This window comes from Xiphophorus hellerii, chromosome 7, assembly GCF_003331165.1.
Source record: "Xiphophorus hellerii strain 12219 chromosome 7, Xiphophorus_hellerii-4.1, whole genome shotgun sequence".
Classification (NCBI taxonomy): domain Eukaryota; kingdom Metazoa; phylum Chordata; class Actinopteri; order Cyprinodontiformes; family Poeciliidae; genus Xiphophorus; species Xiphophorus hellerii.
Genome location: NC_045678.1, coordinates 16513039 through 16527377, shown reverse-complemented (window position 1 = coordinate 16527377; position 14339 = coordinate 16513039). Strand labels below are relative to the sequence as shown.

General features: G+C 39.2%; 1 protein-coding gene across 3 annotated transcripts in view; it reads right to left on the bottom strand.

The window, feature by feature from the left end:
* The window catches only part of myo3b (myosin IIIB), a 76779-nt gene that overhangs the window by 59721 nt on the left and 2719 nt on the right, over positions 1 to 14339 (bottom strand). For 2 of the 3 annotated variants that reach the window (XM_032568788.1, XM_032568789.1), the window contains exons 2-7: positions 12864 to 12998; positions 11532 to 11636; positions 10388 to 10487; positions 9777 to 9853; positions 9051 to 9196; positions 2726 to 2791 (exon numbers count right to left, since the gene is read on the bottom strand). In XM_032568788.1, the coding sequence (XP_032424679.1) occupies positions 2726 to 2791; positions 9051 to 9196; positions 9777 to 9853; positions 10388 to 10487; positions 11532 to 11636; positions 12864 to 12998 (629 nt within the window). Of the gene's footprint in view, positions 1 to 2725; positions 2792 to 9046; positions 9197 to 9776; positions 9854 to 10387; positions 10488 to 11531; positions 11637 to 12863; positions 12999 to 14339 lie in introns of those variants that run through there. The other variant, XM_032568790.1, reaches the window with a different exon arrangement.

Here is a 14339-nt window from a genome sequence, read left to right as displayed (position 1 = left end):
TTTAATATCTGCCTTTGCCCACATCTTTGTCAGATTGTTGCAGACACATGTTCTCCCCTTAAAGTCGCTGAAAACCACATGATGTTTTTTTTATTTTTGACTGAGTGACACAAAGGAAAATCAGACTTGGTTCAGTTGAGTCCAAATTTGATCATATTTCAAAGTCACAAAATCAGACAATCTTAAAAGTATGGAAGAAATAGATAACATAAAAAAATTACCTGTTTTCTGTTATAGAGAAAACAAATAAATTGGGATTTTTTTTACCTCTAATGTGTCTTCTGACACTACAAAACATATGCCAATATGCAGGGATTGCTTTAAGATCAACTCAACAGCTCTCTCTGAATGGTTCCCCTGAATGTTCATGAACTGTGGTTTGTGGTGAGCAAATCCTTCTGCAGCCTTACGCTCAATAAATCACAGAGCCACTAGTCAGACAAAGTCCATTCTTCAGAATAAAAACTCCTTACTTTGTAGATTATTACAATTATTAAGAATTAAGACGTGTTGAATAGTTGAGTTAATCTAAAGGTGGTCTTTAAGACAAGAAAGGATTTAAAGGGATGGTATTGTGTATTTTACAGACACGTTGTGCCATTTATAACACAATCTAGTAACTGTTAAACTAAATTGTTATAAAAATGCTATATGTATCAAACATGACATAAAAGAAATTTGACTTTGTCGTTTGATGCCTTAAAAACGGCCTGTCTCTTTAAGAAGCTCCTGCTCTTTCTGACACTCCACCTTCAGAATGTCGTCACAACAATGCCTTTCCAACAGGTCATTTATAACCACTAATAGGATCACTGGACTGTGAAATAGTTTGTATGACGAGCTCATCAGATGCACACTTCCACCAGGTGTTTTTCTAATTGCTGCTAATGCTAATGGAGCTGAGCGGAGAAGGCATGGAGGAGGCAGAAACTCGGCAGGAGACTCGAAGGAGGAGCTTTGCGTGAAAGAATCAAGGCAATAAGAATAAGATTATATCATGATGTAAAGCTCAAACATAATACCCCCCGTTTAAGAAAACACCACTGGATTGTGCTCAGTTGTTAAGCTAAAGCTAAGGATAGGAAAAAAAACTCACCAGTCAAGTTGCTTTCAGCTAATCACAGCAGAAATTCTGTTTCTTTTATCAGTTCGTTCAGCTCTGAAAGCTAATTCCATGAATTCATTAGTGTCAGGGCATTAAGCAGAGGTTGTTGCTATTAGCCAGGCTGTGCTGCGGAAGGCCACTTTGTCAACCAAGTCAGCTCTTTGGCTGCCCAAGTGGAGACACCGGTGATGGATTTATTATCCAGAATCCCTCCTCTCATTTCCCAAGCTGCCCCCTGAACACACTCTCTCACTCACGCCCTCACGCCTTCACACACAAATGCATGCAGGCCTACAAAGGTTGCAAAGGCTTCACAAGCAGCCTGCGAAGACTGATAACATTGCCCAGCCTCTCTGCATTCATCTTTAGTGGGCTTTGTCAAAGGAGATTAATGTTGAAACCATTATACAAATTACAAACCTGCAAATAAAAAGTATCAATTAAACCCACTGTAACTGCATTGCAAAAATGTAAAAACCAAGCGGTTACTAATTTATGCATGAAGGAGAAATGTGACAAAGATCATCCATTAACTGATTGATCAAAAAAAGCAAACAAGTCCTCAAAAGTCACGGTTAGCTCTTTGTTACATACAAACATACTGTTAGCAAAAATCTCGCCTATACAAAGTCAGCAAATTGAATTTTATTTTCTCATTACGGCTCAGGCGAACAGTGCTCTCCGAGTCACATATTAAGGTTGTACATTCCAGGCAATCGCTACGAGCCAAGCCTGACATTATTAGCTTTGCACAGCGGAGCAAATGATAAGTTATCTGGGCCTCAGATTGAACAGATAACTCAGGTAAATCTCTTTGTTCCTCTATGGCAGATTTACGCCGATGAAAGTCAGCAAAAGAGAAGAAAAGAAAAGAAGAGAGGGTCGGTATAATCTGGTGATAAAATACCAGATTCAGGTCCTTCTCTGTTTGCGTATGCATTCCTGCCAGATCTTACATAATAATACTCATTAATATTTTTAGTGGAATAGTTTTGTGTTTAACTTTTTAGTACAGAAAAACAAGGATAAACAAACTGTAATTCTGCCATTCTTTCCTTATAATGTATGTCCTTACTAAATTATCTATACTTGAATATTTATTTTAACATCATGATTCATTGTAGCTCAACTCTAGTGGTGATAATGAGAGCAAAATAATATTAATTTTATATAACAATACTGAAAGTGTTTGTTCTTCCTTCAGTAACAGCTTCCTCACTGTAGCGCGCTGAATTTGTGGCGTTTTGTTATCATTTATCACCCAATTCTGGTAACCAGCTCATTTTATCACTATCTCCAGAATCTTTCATGCTGAAGATAAAAATGCATCATTTTTCTGCACCACTTGGCTGTAGTCTCAGTTTCCTCCTGCTTGCTTTGTTTTTCTTTCAAGCTTCTGAATTAATTTCTTGATTTCAGTCATGGAAGTGAAAAAAAAAACTATTCTGAGCTATCTATTTGTATACTAAATATATTTCTTTATTCATTTATTGGTGTGAAAACCTGCTTTGTAGGGAGATTCTATTGGAGATGGAAAAGGGAACTAAAACTTTGTCCTCCTTTAAGACATGCAGACCTACAGAAAACTTCTAAGTTCATTTCAAATATAATGAGACTTACTGGCTGATGAAATGGCTGAAACTTCTGCACCACTGGTCAGGATTTCGAAGTGTGGGCGAGGGATTTCTGCAACAAAATTACAACAAAGATATGAAGAACAGACTTTAGATTGCATGATCTAAAGGCAATCTAGATCATGCCTTTAGAAAGGGACCCAGAGATATTCTTTGGGTCTTTTTGTGACTTCAAAATACTTTTTTTCAAGTTTTCAGATTTGACAGACTATGTTTTGCAGACGATGTGTGACCATCAGAGGGTTTCTGCTCTGAGCAGCACAGGCTGGTCTGCATCCAGGTCTGTGGCAGCCACAGAAAAAGTGACAAATGATAACTGTTCATCTTAGGGCCTGGCAGGGAGCATCTGCCACTGAGAGCTGAAAGTTATGGGAGATAGTTATACCTCTGTCAGCAGCATTTACAGAGGCCATCTGTAATGATGCTAACACATTTCAAGTACGCGGGATGACAGGCAGTAGGGCTGCATGAGGAGCCAAGGCTGGACAGAGCCTGGGAACAGTCATCTTCACAGCGAGCTGTCAAACCCGACAGCTGGAGGCTGAGCCGTTTGTCACTGTCAGGTAAACGGTGAAACATCTGAACAATCACTTGCTACTGCGCTAATTAGTTCCCAACACTCACATGAAACACTGCAGTGTTTGGAGGAAAACACAGGTTCAAAAGTCGGTAGTTAGGGCGGTGCAGTCTGAACAGCAACGGTCTGAATTTAATTTTTTTTTTTTTTTTTTTTTTGAGGATACAAAGAAAGGATGTAAGGGTGCAAAATCTGTCATTTTGCACAACGTTCACTTAGTCAAGTCTTTCTTAAGAATTCAGGCAGGCAATCCTTTCCAAAGTGCAGATCAAAGCCGGAAACTGACTGTCTCAATGCAACCTCTAATATGAGCCTGAAGAAACATTCTCGCCTTGATCTTCTGCTATACTGCTTATACATTATAAAGTCAACAAACCAGCACACTGCTGATAACGCTGTCAAGTGCGCTCATTGTGCTTCACAAATTCACCCTGATATTTTTTTCTTTGAGTGTTTGTGTGTGAGCGCTGGCTCACATTGTAAACACAAATGGCTTATTCAAATGTGGGTCCAGGCAGCGCGAGCACTGTCAGACGCTCCTCTGAGTGGATTGAGGCAAAATCAGGGAGGCGTCAACAGCGTCTGACAGCTGGAACTAAACCAGGAAAAAAAGACAAAAAAATTAGGCTATTACGGTTTCTGAATATCATTTTTGATATGCATATTTTTCATATATTTTATTCAGTTTAAATTTCCAAAGAAGTTTTTTGGATGAAGTAGGACTTCTGTGTCGTCTAGCTGACTAAAGACAGATAAACAAAAATAGACGTTTTATAGTATGTTACTATAAATATGAAGTTATACATTCAGATCTTTTTAAGATTCAGGTGAGTTCTATTCAGTACAGTAAAGTATGGGGCTACAATTTCAGTTCAGTTTCAGTGGACTCCTTACAATCTTCCTTAATGAAGTAGCAATCATTTTTCTTTAGGATGACATCCATTTACAGTTTTGGTTTAGCGCCGATCTGCTATTTTCTTTCAAAGAACTCTACTCTATTCACATAGAAGTGTTCATAGCTTTTGTTTAAGCTATAAAGTTAATTCAACAAATATTGACTATCGTTGAAAACTATGAAGCCGTGTCAGTCTCTAGGAGAAGAAGGAGAAGTTTCACTATGTGTGTCTAACAAAAACTCTGCCCTGAAGGAAGTCATCCTCTTTCCGTGACTGTAGCTGCATTAGAGAGGACATATGTCTTCGCTGGAGGAGAAAGGTAATGAATCTTTTTAAGGTAATGCATCATGCAGTAACCCTGGATCCAAAGTAAATATTCAGTCTATCGTCCGGATAATCGGTGACTGTTGTCTGGCCAAAGAATAAGCCTTGACCCTGGCTTATTTTAAAAATCTGCAGAAGAAATCTGAGGGGTAAGTTCTCCAAAAAAGACACTGTCTCTTATTCCACTGACAAACCAGTGCTACCTCCACTGTCCACTTTGAAGCATGCAGACCTTTTATGCAGACAGAAAGTTATGCAGCAGTGAAGGTAAAAAAAAAAATTAAAAAACTAAAGACAGTGCAATAACCTTTACAGCAGATATTTTTATTAAAGGCATCAGAATAGATTAATCCAAAGCACTTCATCATATATTGTGAAGTCACTCAGATGTGGGGCATTATTTCTGAATTAGTAAGATCATGTCCCCTCACATCCACAGCCATGAAACAGCTGAAAAACTGCATGCCTTGTTAAATCTTCATAAATCAGTAGAATGCTTTTGGACGACGGTACTGCTCTAGGGAGAAAAATTGTGTTTTAAAAAGAAGGAATGTAATGTAAAAAGAATACTGCTGCAAACGGCATTGATTTCTTAAAAAAAAAAAAAGAAACACAGCTGTGTTTAAAAATATTTTTGACAGAAAGTGAGCACATGTGTGCAAAATAAAGACTTGTTCAGTGATTGGGCCACCCACCCAAAGTTTTGGCTCATTCATCACTACCACCTCTGCACAGGACTTCTTTGAGCACACATGAATGAGCAACTGAGCACTACTGCTGCATTTATCATGTCGCAGACAGCTACGTCGCCCATGCTGCACACCGGGACGCCACCGAGAGCTTCAGTAAGACGACTGCCTCAGAGGTGGAGATATTAAAGCCCTTAATCATGACCTACTGGTGAGCTCCTGTCAGGAAGGAAATCGCTCAAACAAAAGGTGTGAGGTTACTTAAGCCCATCAAAACATTTTTTTAAGTGTGACTTCCTGTTACAGGAACAGTGAGCAACTTCATTAAAGAAAAATCAATGGGGCAACATGTTCATATCAGCAATATGTTTGACCAAACCTGAGAAAACTACATTCAGAAATTAATTTTTTGCCTTTTGTTTGAGGTAAGGGATTTTGAGTTTGTGGATGGAGAGAAAGAAATGTATCTGTATGCTCAGAGATGTCAAACTTTAGTCTCTTATTAACCTGCAATAGTAATTTTGTAGATTTAATGCAGATACCAACAGAAGATAATGTGTGTGGTGATCCTTTGGCCTTTCCCACATTGAGGTAATTTTATCATCACCATGTGGTTATTCATGATATTGTGACCCATAAAGTGACCCATCCTATCTTTGCTTTCAGTCTCTTTTTTGTGTCAAATGTGTCTTTTTATGAGTGTTGTCTTGTTGTGCAGTGAAACCATTGACTGAACGTCTACAAGGATTTTAGGATTTTACCATGGACTCAAACTAACTTTTTAAAAATAACTTTTCGGAAACTGTTGATCGCCGTCTCCATTTGCTGCTGCTTAGGCCATAACTTTGTGTTATAATTTTTATGAGAGCAGTTTCTCTGCATCTGACCAGTCTATATCTCTCTCCGAAAGCTTTGTGATTTTATTAGGCCTTGTTGCCCCTGACAAGCCGTCATTTACTCCATCTTCCATCTCGCTCATTCTGGTCTTCGCCCCGATGGATGCGGGCCGTGTTTAATGTGTGTGTAATGTCGACAAAGATCTGGATGAACAATCACAACCTTGTCCGTCATTGCTGCCTCTCTAACCTTTACAACAAATTTTACACCCTCTGGTTTGACTTTACATGGACACTCTGAGGCTTTATAGCAACGAGAGCAACCAGCGAGAGCAATTAACCTTTCCCGCATACTAAATATCGAAGAACACCTTTGATGTCACTAATTAATTTTGCAGTTGATGATTTTACAGCTTTGCCTTGTGTCATGCTTCATTAGGTTCACTCATAGCCACAGAGAATATTGTAGGTCTATCATGCACACTACAGCACACCTAAATATTTTTCATTAATCTAAAGACAAGATGATAATAAAGTAAAAAAAAAAAAGATCACAAATATCTAACCTCGCCTTAAAAGTGTAAATATCTGTGATTTATTAAAGAGTTCAGCTTAATTTGTCAGATAACAACTCCAACTACAATCAGAGAAAAAATATAGGTGACCCTGCAATATGCTGCTGTGCTCCTTTTACTATGTCATAATGGCCACATGATGATTGGCTGGACGTCTGTTTGTCTAGTTCCAGTTCCTACCGCAGCAGAGACAAAATATGAGCCGATGCAGCTGGGGTTGTTTTCAGCTCTTTATCCTAGAGAGTGTTAAAGAATCAGCAAAGCCAGTGATACAGACAAGATTAACCACATAGCAGAGGAACACATTAATATGTGCATTAATATGTGAAAAATCTGAATTATTGCATGTTTTAGTGCGAACATGTATAAGTCAAGGACTATCCAACAGAAGAAAAATATCTTCTGGAAAACCTTTGTGATGCATTAATGGGAAAATACGTAAAAAAAATCAGAAGCTCTACAATCGTCAAAGCCATGTAAAAAGATGAATCTCTAAGATCTTATCATGAATCACTGGCGCCGCCACCGGAGACCCAAAGGTGAAACACATTTCCTTATTTAGAAAGTAATTCCTTCAGGAGTGATATGAGCATTTCCTCCTGAATTCATCTGCGGCGCTGCAGCATCAGGGGGAAAATACATTTGAGATAAATGTCATGGTGAAAGAATCATTTCATGCCTCCACACACACTGTGATTTATTTAACAACCACTAAACCTTTCAGGTCACAATTCAAAGGAAAAGGCCAGACTGTGTATACTTTAACTTGAACAGAAAGGGGAGGAGTGTCTGTATAAGAAATATATCTTTTCAAACATTTCAGTAAAACTTTGAATGAATAAATTGGAATTTGATATACAAATGCAGATGAATTACAGTAGCGTGTGGGAAAAGGCTTAATTTAAAAATGCAGACCTTTTAATTTGAACATATTTGTTTGGTCGGGGATAAAAGTTTATTGTTCTGGGCCCTCCAATCTGATCTCTTCTCATCAGCTCACCTTACATGTTTTCTTAAGTGTTAAGGTCAGAGAACTGTGGTTACCAGGCAGGAAGGATGACTTTGTGTTTTGTTAAACATTTCCATGCAGATTCGGCTACATGTTTTGGATCATTCTCCATTAAAAGACCTGGTTTTTCAGTTGGTTGAGTCCAATAGGTTTTTACTAAATAGTCCTTAATGCAGGCTGCATGGTGGAGCAGTTGGTAGCAGCAAAAAGGTCCTAGGTTCAAACCCTGTCTTGTGCATCACCTGTGATGGACAGGCAACCTGTCCAGGGTGAACCTCACCTCTCACCCACTGACTGCTGGAAAAAGGCACCAGCCCCCTGGTGGCCCTGCGAGGATAAGTGGGTATAGAAAATGGATGGATGCTTTGTACCCAAACAAAGTTACTGGGGCTTTTGGTACAGACTTCTACCCACAGCCTCACAGATCCTCTCCATACCAAACATGAAGAGAATCTTCACATTATAATTTTTTGATTCACACCAAACTCTCCTTCAGTGTGTTGCTGAAACTCTCAATCATGAACCAAAGCATATTTCTTAAAATAAAGTGTATAAAGTCTACATGTTTATCTTCTTTACCATCCTGCCCATGGGGAGCAGTGTCATTGTAAATATCCTTAAATTAGACATTTTTCATTGGTGCTGGTCAGCATGCGATAAAATGGCAAGGTTCAAATTAGGAAAAATTAAGAAAATCTTCAAGTTTCAATGGAAAAACTTGGAGATGCAAATATACATTGCAGTGGAACACAATGTATATTTTTGAGAACTTAACCAACCCATCCAGCCATCAGTCAGCGCTATCTTCTACAATCAGTCTACCTTCTGGGTAAAATGTGGCGCTGATGAAGCGCACATATAATTTCTGCCGCACAAGCCGTGCTCCTGCATGTTGGTGAGTAGGAGATAATATTGTGAGCAGGATTGGCGAGGGTTAAGGGGGGTGCTGACAGCCTCGTCTCGGTGTGAATGGAGCTAATCACTAATGCAAATTGCAATCAGAGGGGCACATCTTCCACAAACGAAGAGATAATTGCACGATTGTGCTGTCAAGAGAAGGTCAAACATGAGTTTCCCCCCTTGTGAAGCATGCACCATTCCTAGAAGTTAATATTTCCAGAGAATATATATCATAGGAATTACTTTAAGGACTTTTTATGGCATGGATTTCATCATTATACAACAAGGCCTACTTCGTAGATAAGAATGAGGACATTCATATGTCAAATCATATTAAAAAAAAAAAAAAACATGTTCAGCTGTAAGAGGAAATATTATGATTTTCCCGTTTAGCAGTTCTAATGTTTAACATTGTTCTACTAACTTTGGGGGGAGGGCAACATTTGTGGTCTTTGTGTAAGCTTCACTCCACCTGTGTGATAAGAGCTCCCTCTACTGGACTCACCGCGGGATTTTGAAGAGCGCTTTCACTGGATGCATCTCAGCCAGCGGGGGGTCTCCGTCTGCCAGCTCGATGGCTGTGATGCCAAGAGACCACACATCACAGCGGGCGTCGTACGAGGAGTCGTACTGCTGCTCACAGGCTATGACCTGGCAACGTAACACAACATCTGAGTCCAAAACAAAATCTACATTTCCCCCCAAAACATGCAGGGAAATTTAAAAATGTTGCAAGACAAATTCAATTTATGGCAAAATAAAAATAGGTCAGATTTTACTTAAGAACTGGGTGAAATCGAAATGAAACTGGCCCACTGACTCGAAGCTAAAAATCCTTTTTATTTAAAGCAAATTCAAGCTGGGTCAGCTTAGAATAGCTGCCGGTGTGAGCTCCGTTTTCCCACAGTCAATAACTATAAGTGACATTACATTTTCCAGCTGAGTTTATTCTAATTGCCCCTGAGGTCCCAGCCCGATCGGCCCAATCACCGCACCTCATTTCTGCCAAGGAGTAAGCCGAGGGGCCCTCAGACTCCCGGCTATTAACCTTGAGGCAACCTCAAGAGCTGCACCCGTGGCGGAGAACAAGAGGGGAATACACAATGACACAGAGGAGGGAGGCTCACTAAAATAACTGAGGCACTCTGGGTAACACATAAGGACTCCACTGATCAGGCACTAAAGCATGTGGGGTGTTTTTGGGTTTTTTTTATAGATGCACATGCCTGACCTCAGGAGCCATCCAAAATGGTGTCCCGACCGATGTGTTCCTCCGCAGCCGTGCACTGGTCAGTTGAGCGGAAACACCTGCAGAAGAAGACAATGAAATTCACCTTCTGCTGCATAAAAGACCCTAAAACCCACAGTCAGATTTATAACAGGTGCAAAATGTTAGAATTGATCAATAAATCCTTGTGTACAATCTGCTGTGGCAAACTGCCAAGCAGTAATAATAATAGGCCATAATCATTTCAAATTATGTAGGACAGATTTTTATCAGCATGAGTTCACTTCATCTCCATGACACGGGGGACATAAACACGCCTGGGGGCGACTCAAAGTCATTTGCCATAGCAGCTTTCTCTTAATATGCAAAGCATCAAATAATGCAATTTAAACCAGCAATAATAGCCCCGGGTTCAGGCTACGCTCCATGAAATGAAAAGATGTTATGGTGAGCGGGGGACTAAAGAGTGTGGAGCACCTCATATGATTTACCCCGCGCTTGTGTTCATTCTTCACAATCAAAGTTGTACTGCCAAAAGATCAGTCATACTTAAAAAATAACTTTAAAAATAGATATTAATATCTCTAAGCAATTCTTTTTGGAGAGATAATTACCAAAGTCGACCAGTTTGACTCCCCCTTCAGTTGTGAGGAGAATGTTGTTTCCTTTGACGTCACGATGGATTATCCGGTTGTTGTGCAAATGCTGCAGCCCCTTTAAAGTTGGGAACCAAACATACAAATTGTGTTCAAAAAAATTAATTAATATTGAAGTTAAGCAAAGACAAGTATAGACTTCAAGAATTTTTTTTCACTGTTTTTCGCATTTCGTCCACAAACTTCAATTAATGTTATTGGGATTTTTGACAAACAGCATGTTATTGTGACGAGCAGAAAAAGGATATAGTTTATTTTATTTAAAAATGAAAATAAAAATGGGCAATGGTAGCATGGATTTAGCTCCTTTTACTCTGATGTTATTCATTATTTGTAAATAGAGTCCAGCTGTATATTTTTATCTAGCAAAAAGTCTTGCTTTCACTGAAAAGTGTTGAAACAAAAGCAGTAAGATTACCCACTTGCAATTTACCACGAGCCATCTAGTGGACACAGCAACTAAATATCACTCTCAATACACTATCCCCTCAGTAAAACATGGTGGCGGCAGAATCATGATATGGGGATTTTCTTCAGTATGGCCAGAGAAGATGCTCAGAGTGGATGTAAGACGGATAGAAACGGTTCCTGGATGAAAACCTGCTGAGGTTGCAGAACACTTTACAAAGAGGTGAAAGTTCATCTTCAACACACAACTGTAAACACACAATCACAGCAACAATGGAGGGTTTAGATCAGGAAACTCAAGTCCTTCAGGAACATGGTCCTGCAACATTTAGTAGCACTGCTGTTTTTACCCACCAGTATGAAGTAATCGGGTCATTAGCTGGACTCGGCAGAGTCCGCCTTGCTGAGGAGGTAATTTATCCATTTGATTTAGGAGCATTGGACCAGAGATTCATCCAAAAGTCACAGAATTTAATTACTAAGAAAACATTAAAAACCGTGTATGTTTTTTCCTCCACTTTATAACTATGCATAATTTATTTGTCGGTCTATCACATGCAATCCCAATAAAATATGTTGAATTTTGTGGTGGTGAACAAAGCAGAAAATGTCAAAGGGTACAGATGTTTTGGTAGGCCCTGAAATTTAATATCGTTGCATTTCAGTTGCTATTTAAAATTAGCTGCCACCTTACCAAGAGGGCACTGTACAAGATGTATGAGATGACGGGCTCCTGCAGACGCTGGGCGCGCATGATCAGGCTTTTGATGAGTTCTGTGACGGAGCCGCCGTTGCACAGCTGCAAGGGAGACAGAGAAACACCGGTGACTCGTCCATCACTCACCGCCCTAAATTATGATTCATGGGGAGGGTTAGGCCACACATCTGAGCTGGAGAAAGAAGCTCAGCCTCACATGTCAGCACAATAGCATCGGGCTTTTTAAGAAGTGCTGTCAAAGCCTGCAGAGTATTTCCAAATACTTCGGCTGCCGATGCACTACTTTCTATCTCGCTATGTATGTTGGTATATCAAACATCTTATGTTATCAGGATTTAATTCTGACTAAATCAAGCAAATTTTGTGAACAAATCACAGAAGCATGCTACATTTTGTATAGTGCATGTGTATTGGGATGAAGAGTGTAGAGTTTAAGAACAGGAAAGTTGCTTTTGTTGTCCCATCTCTGTCTTGTTCTATTATTTTTCTTACTTTAAATATTATATATATAGTATATAGTATATAGGGAAGAAAATTCAATGCATCAATCATAAATTAGGTCAGGCGTTCCACAGCTGGAGCCAGTTGAAGCATTCAGGATGCTGGGGTGAGTGAATATTTATTATCGCAGACAAAGAGCCTGCATAGAGTGGTGAGAGATTAAGTGATGTCATTATGATGTTGCCACTTTTAAGTCACACATGAATGCTGAAGAGTTTATGTTTATCTTTGAAATGTAAAAAAAAAATTGTTGCCTTCTGGATTTGATGAAGATCATATTGTTTATGTTATTAGATGAATAAGAAGGAAACTTTGAATTTGGATAATTTGATTGTTTCATTTTGAGGTACTGTGTTTTGTTAAATTTTTTTTTTCTTTTACTATGTAAAATCTTTTACATTTATTGTTAACAGTCAAATTAGGTGTAGGAGTTCTCAAATGTCTCGCTAGAAAGAATCAAACTCTGTGTTAACAGAAAACAGAATTTTACTAAGGTAAATGTCCGGAGGAAGCAAAATGCTCAAGCATGTCCATGCAGAGTCTCATTTATTTTTCAATTTCTTGTAATCCTGATTAAGCAAACAGAGGCAGCTCAATTGTTTTGTGACTACTGAACACGTTTCCTCTCTGCATCTAAAGATTTATTTGGTTGTAACTGACTGAGGGTAAAATTACAGCATAAAGACATTGTTCACATTCACCACAAATAAAATAAAATAAAAATAAAATAGTTGCACCAGTTAGGGTTTAATATTACACTTGAAAATCAGAAATAAATTCAATAAAGATACATGAGGAAGCGCTCACCTCCAGTACCAGCCAGAGTTGTCCCCCAGATAAGTTGTCTGACTTGTAAAACATGCCGTAAAACTTCACCACATTAGGATGGTTCGACAAAGACCTCAAGATGTTGTATTCTGCTTCAATCTCCTCATCTACATCCTTAAAGAAGCAAACAAACAAACTACTAATGCAGCCTTGCAAAGCATACAGCAATATAGATTAACAGAGAAATGCTTTATAGGTGTGTGACTGTTTATTTTTAGCTACAGAGCAGCACCAGGTAGCTATGATTAGAATCGGGCTGTGTAATAGTAACACTCGGACAAGATGAACTACTGCTGGCTCCACTTTTCTATCAAAGTAAATCTTAGAGGGGGGGAAGATCCACAACCACAGAGGCAGAATTTCTCCTCCTGGATGTCTGAGTGATGGTGTCAGCGGTCTAATCAGGGAGAGCGATGGGACAGGAGGAAGCTCCGTCTTCTTGAGGGGAGCATCGTGATGGATCAGGGTGCCAGGATGGTGGACACAAACACAGGCAGGTCTCAGAACAAGGGTGGCCGATACAGGGTCTACAGCATCCTCGTCAAACAGAAAAATGACCGGAGTCTAACTGGTAAGACTGTGCTAATCTTACCAGTGGAGACGGGGATAAAAAGGACAAGACTTGCAACCTACTCTGTTTGAGGACCTCGAATGCTGCAGGAAGTCAAAGTTATAAAGAACAACAAATGTTTTAGTCTCGAGAATAAATAAAGCTCTCAGTCAGACATGAATCATCATGACAACACACAAACCTCATTAACATAACAGAGAGCTCAAAGAGGCAAAAATGTATAAAACAACTAATAGACATGAAACTGGCCTCATTAAAGCAGCTAAACTAATCATAGGCTGAAATGATTATATCTATGATGTCTTTCCATTACCTCGTGGTGCTAAACCTACAAAGGCTATTAAATGACGCAGCATAACAGCTTGAATCATAAAACATATATGCAGATTGTGAGCAGAAAAAACAATGAAATGGGACCAGAAGTCCTCAGCTGTGCATGTGTATTTTGAGCTGTTTTAAGAAAAGCACAATAATCACCTGGCAAACAGACACTATAAGAAAGATGTGCAACAATTTTACAGCTATGGATTATTTTATATAACATATGAAAAATAAAGGATGAATTTGTATAATCAAGTACCATCCGTAGTTTGGGTTCTAATTCCACCAAATATTATCCAGGGGTCATCATTATGCTGCCAAACAGAGATAACAACTTTGCACATGTTCATTAAAAATGAACAGGTATGAACCGTGTTTATGTAGCTGCTGGTTTCTAAAAGTGCTGCCAAGCCGTGGATAACTGGGCTCACTGCTCTTCATTACCAGATGAGGTAATTAGCCATTTGAAACAAGTTTATTAAACCAGAGAATCATCAGAAACATGCGAAGCCTCAAAAGACCAACATTGGGGGACACTTAAAGTAACAAACCACCTTAATCAG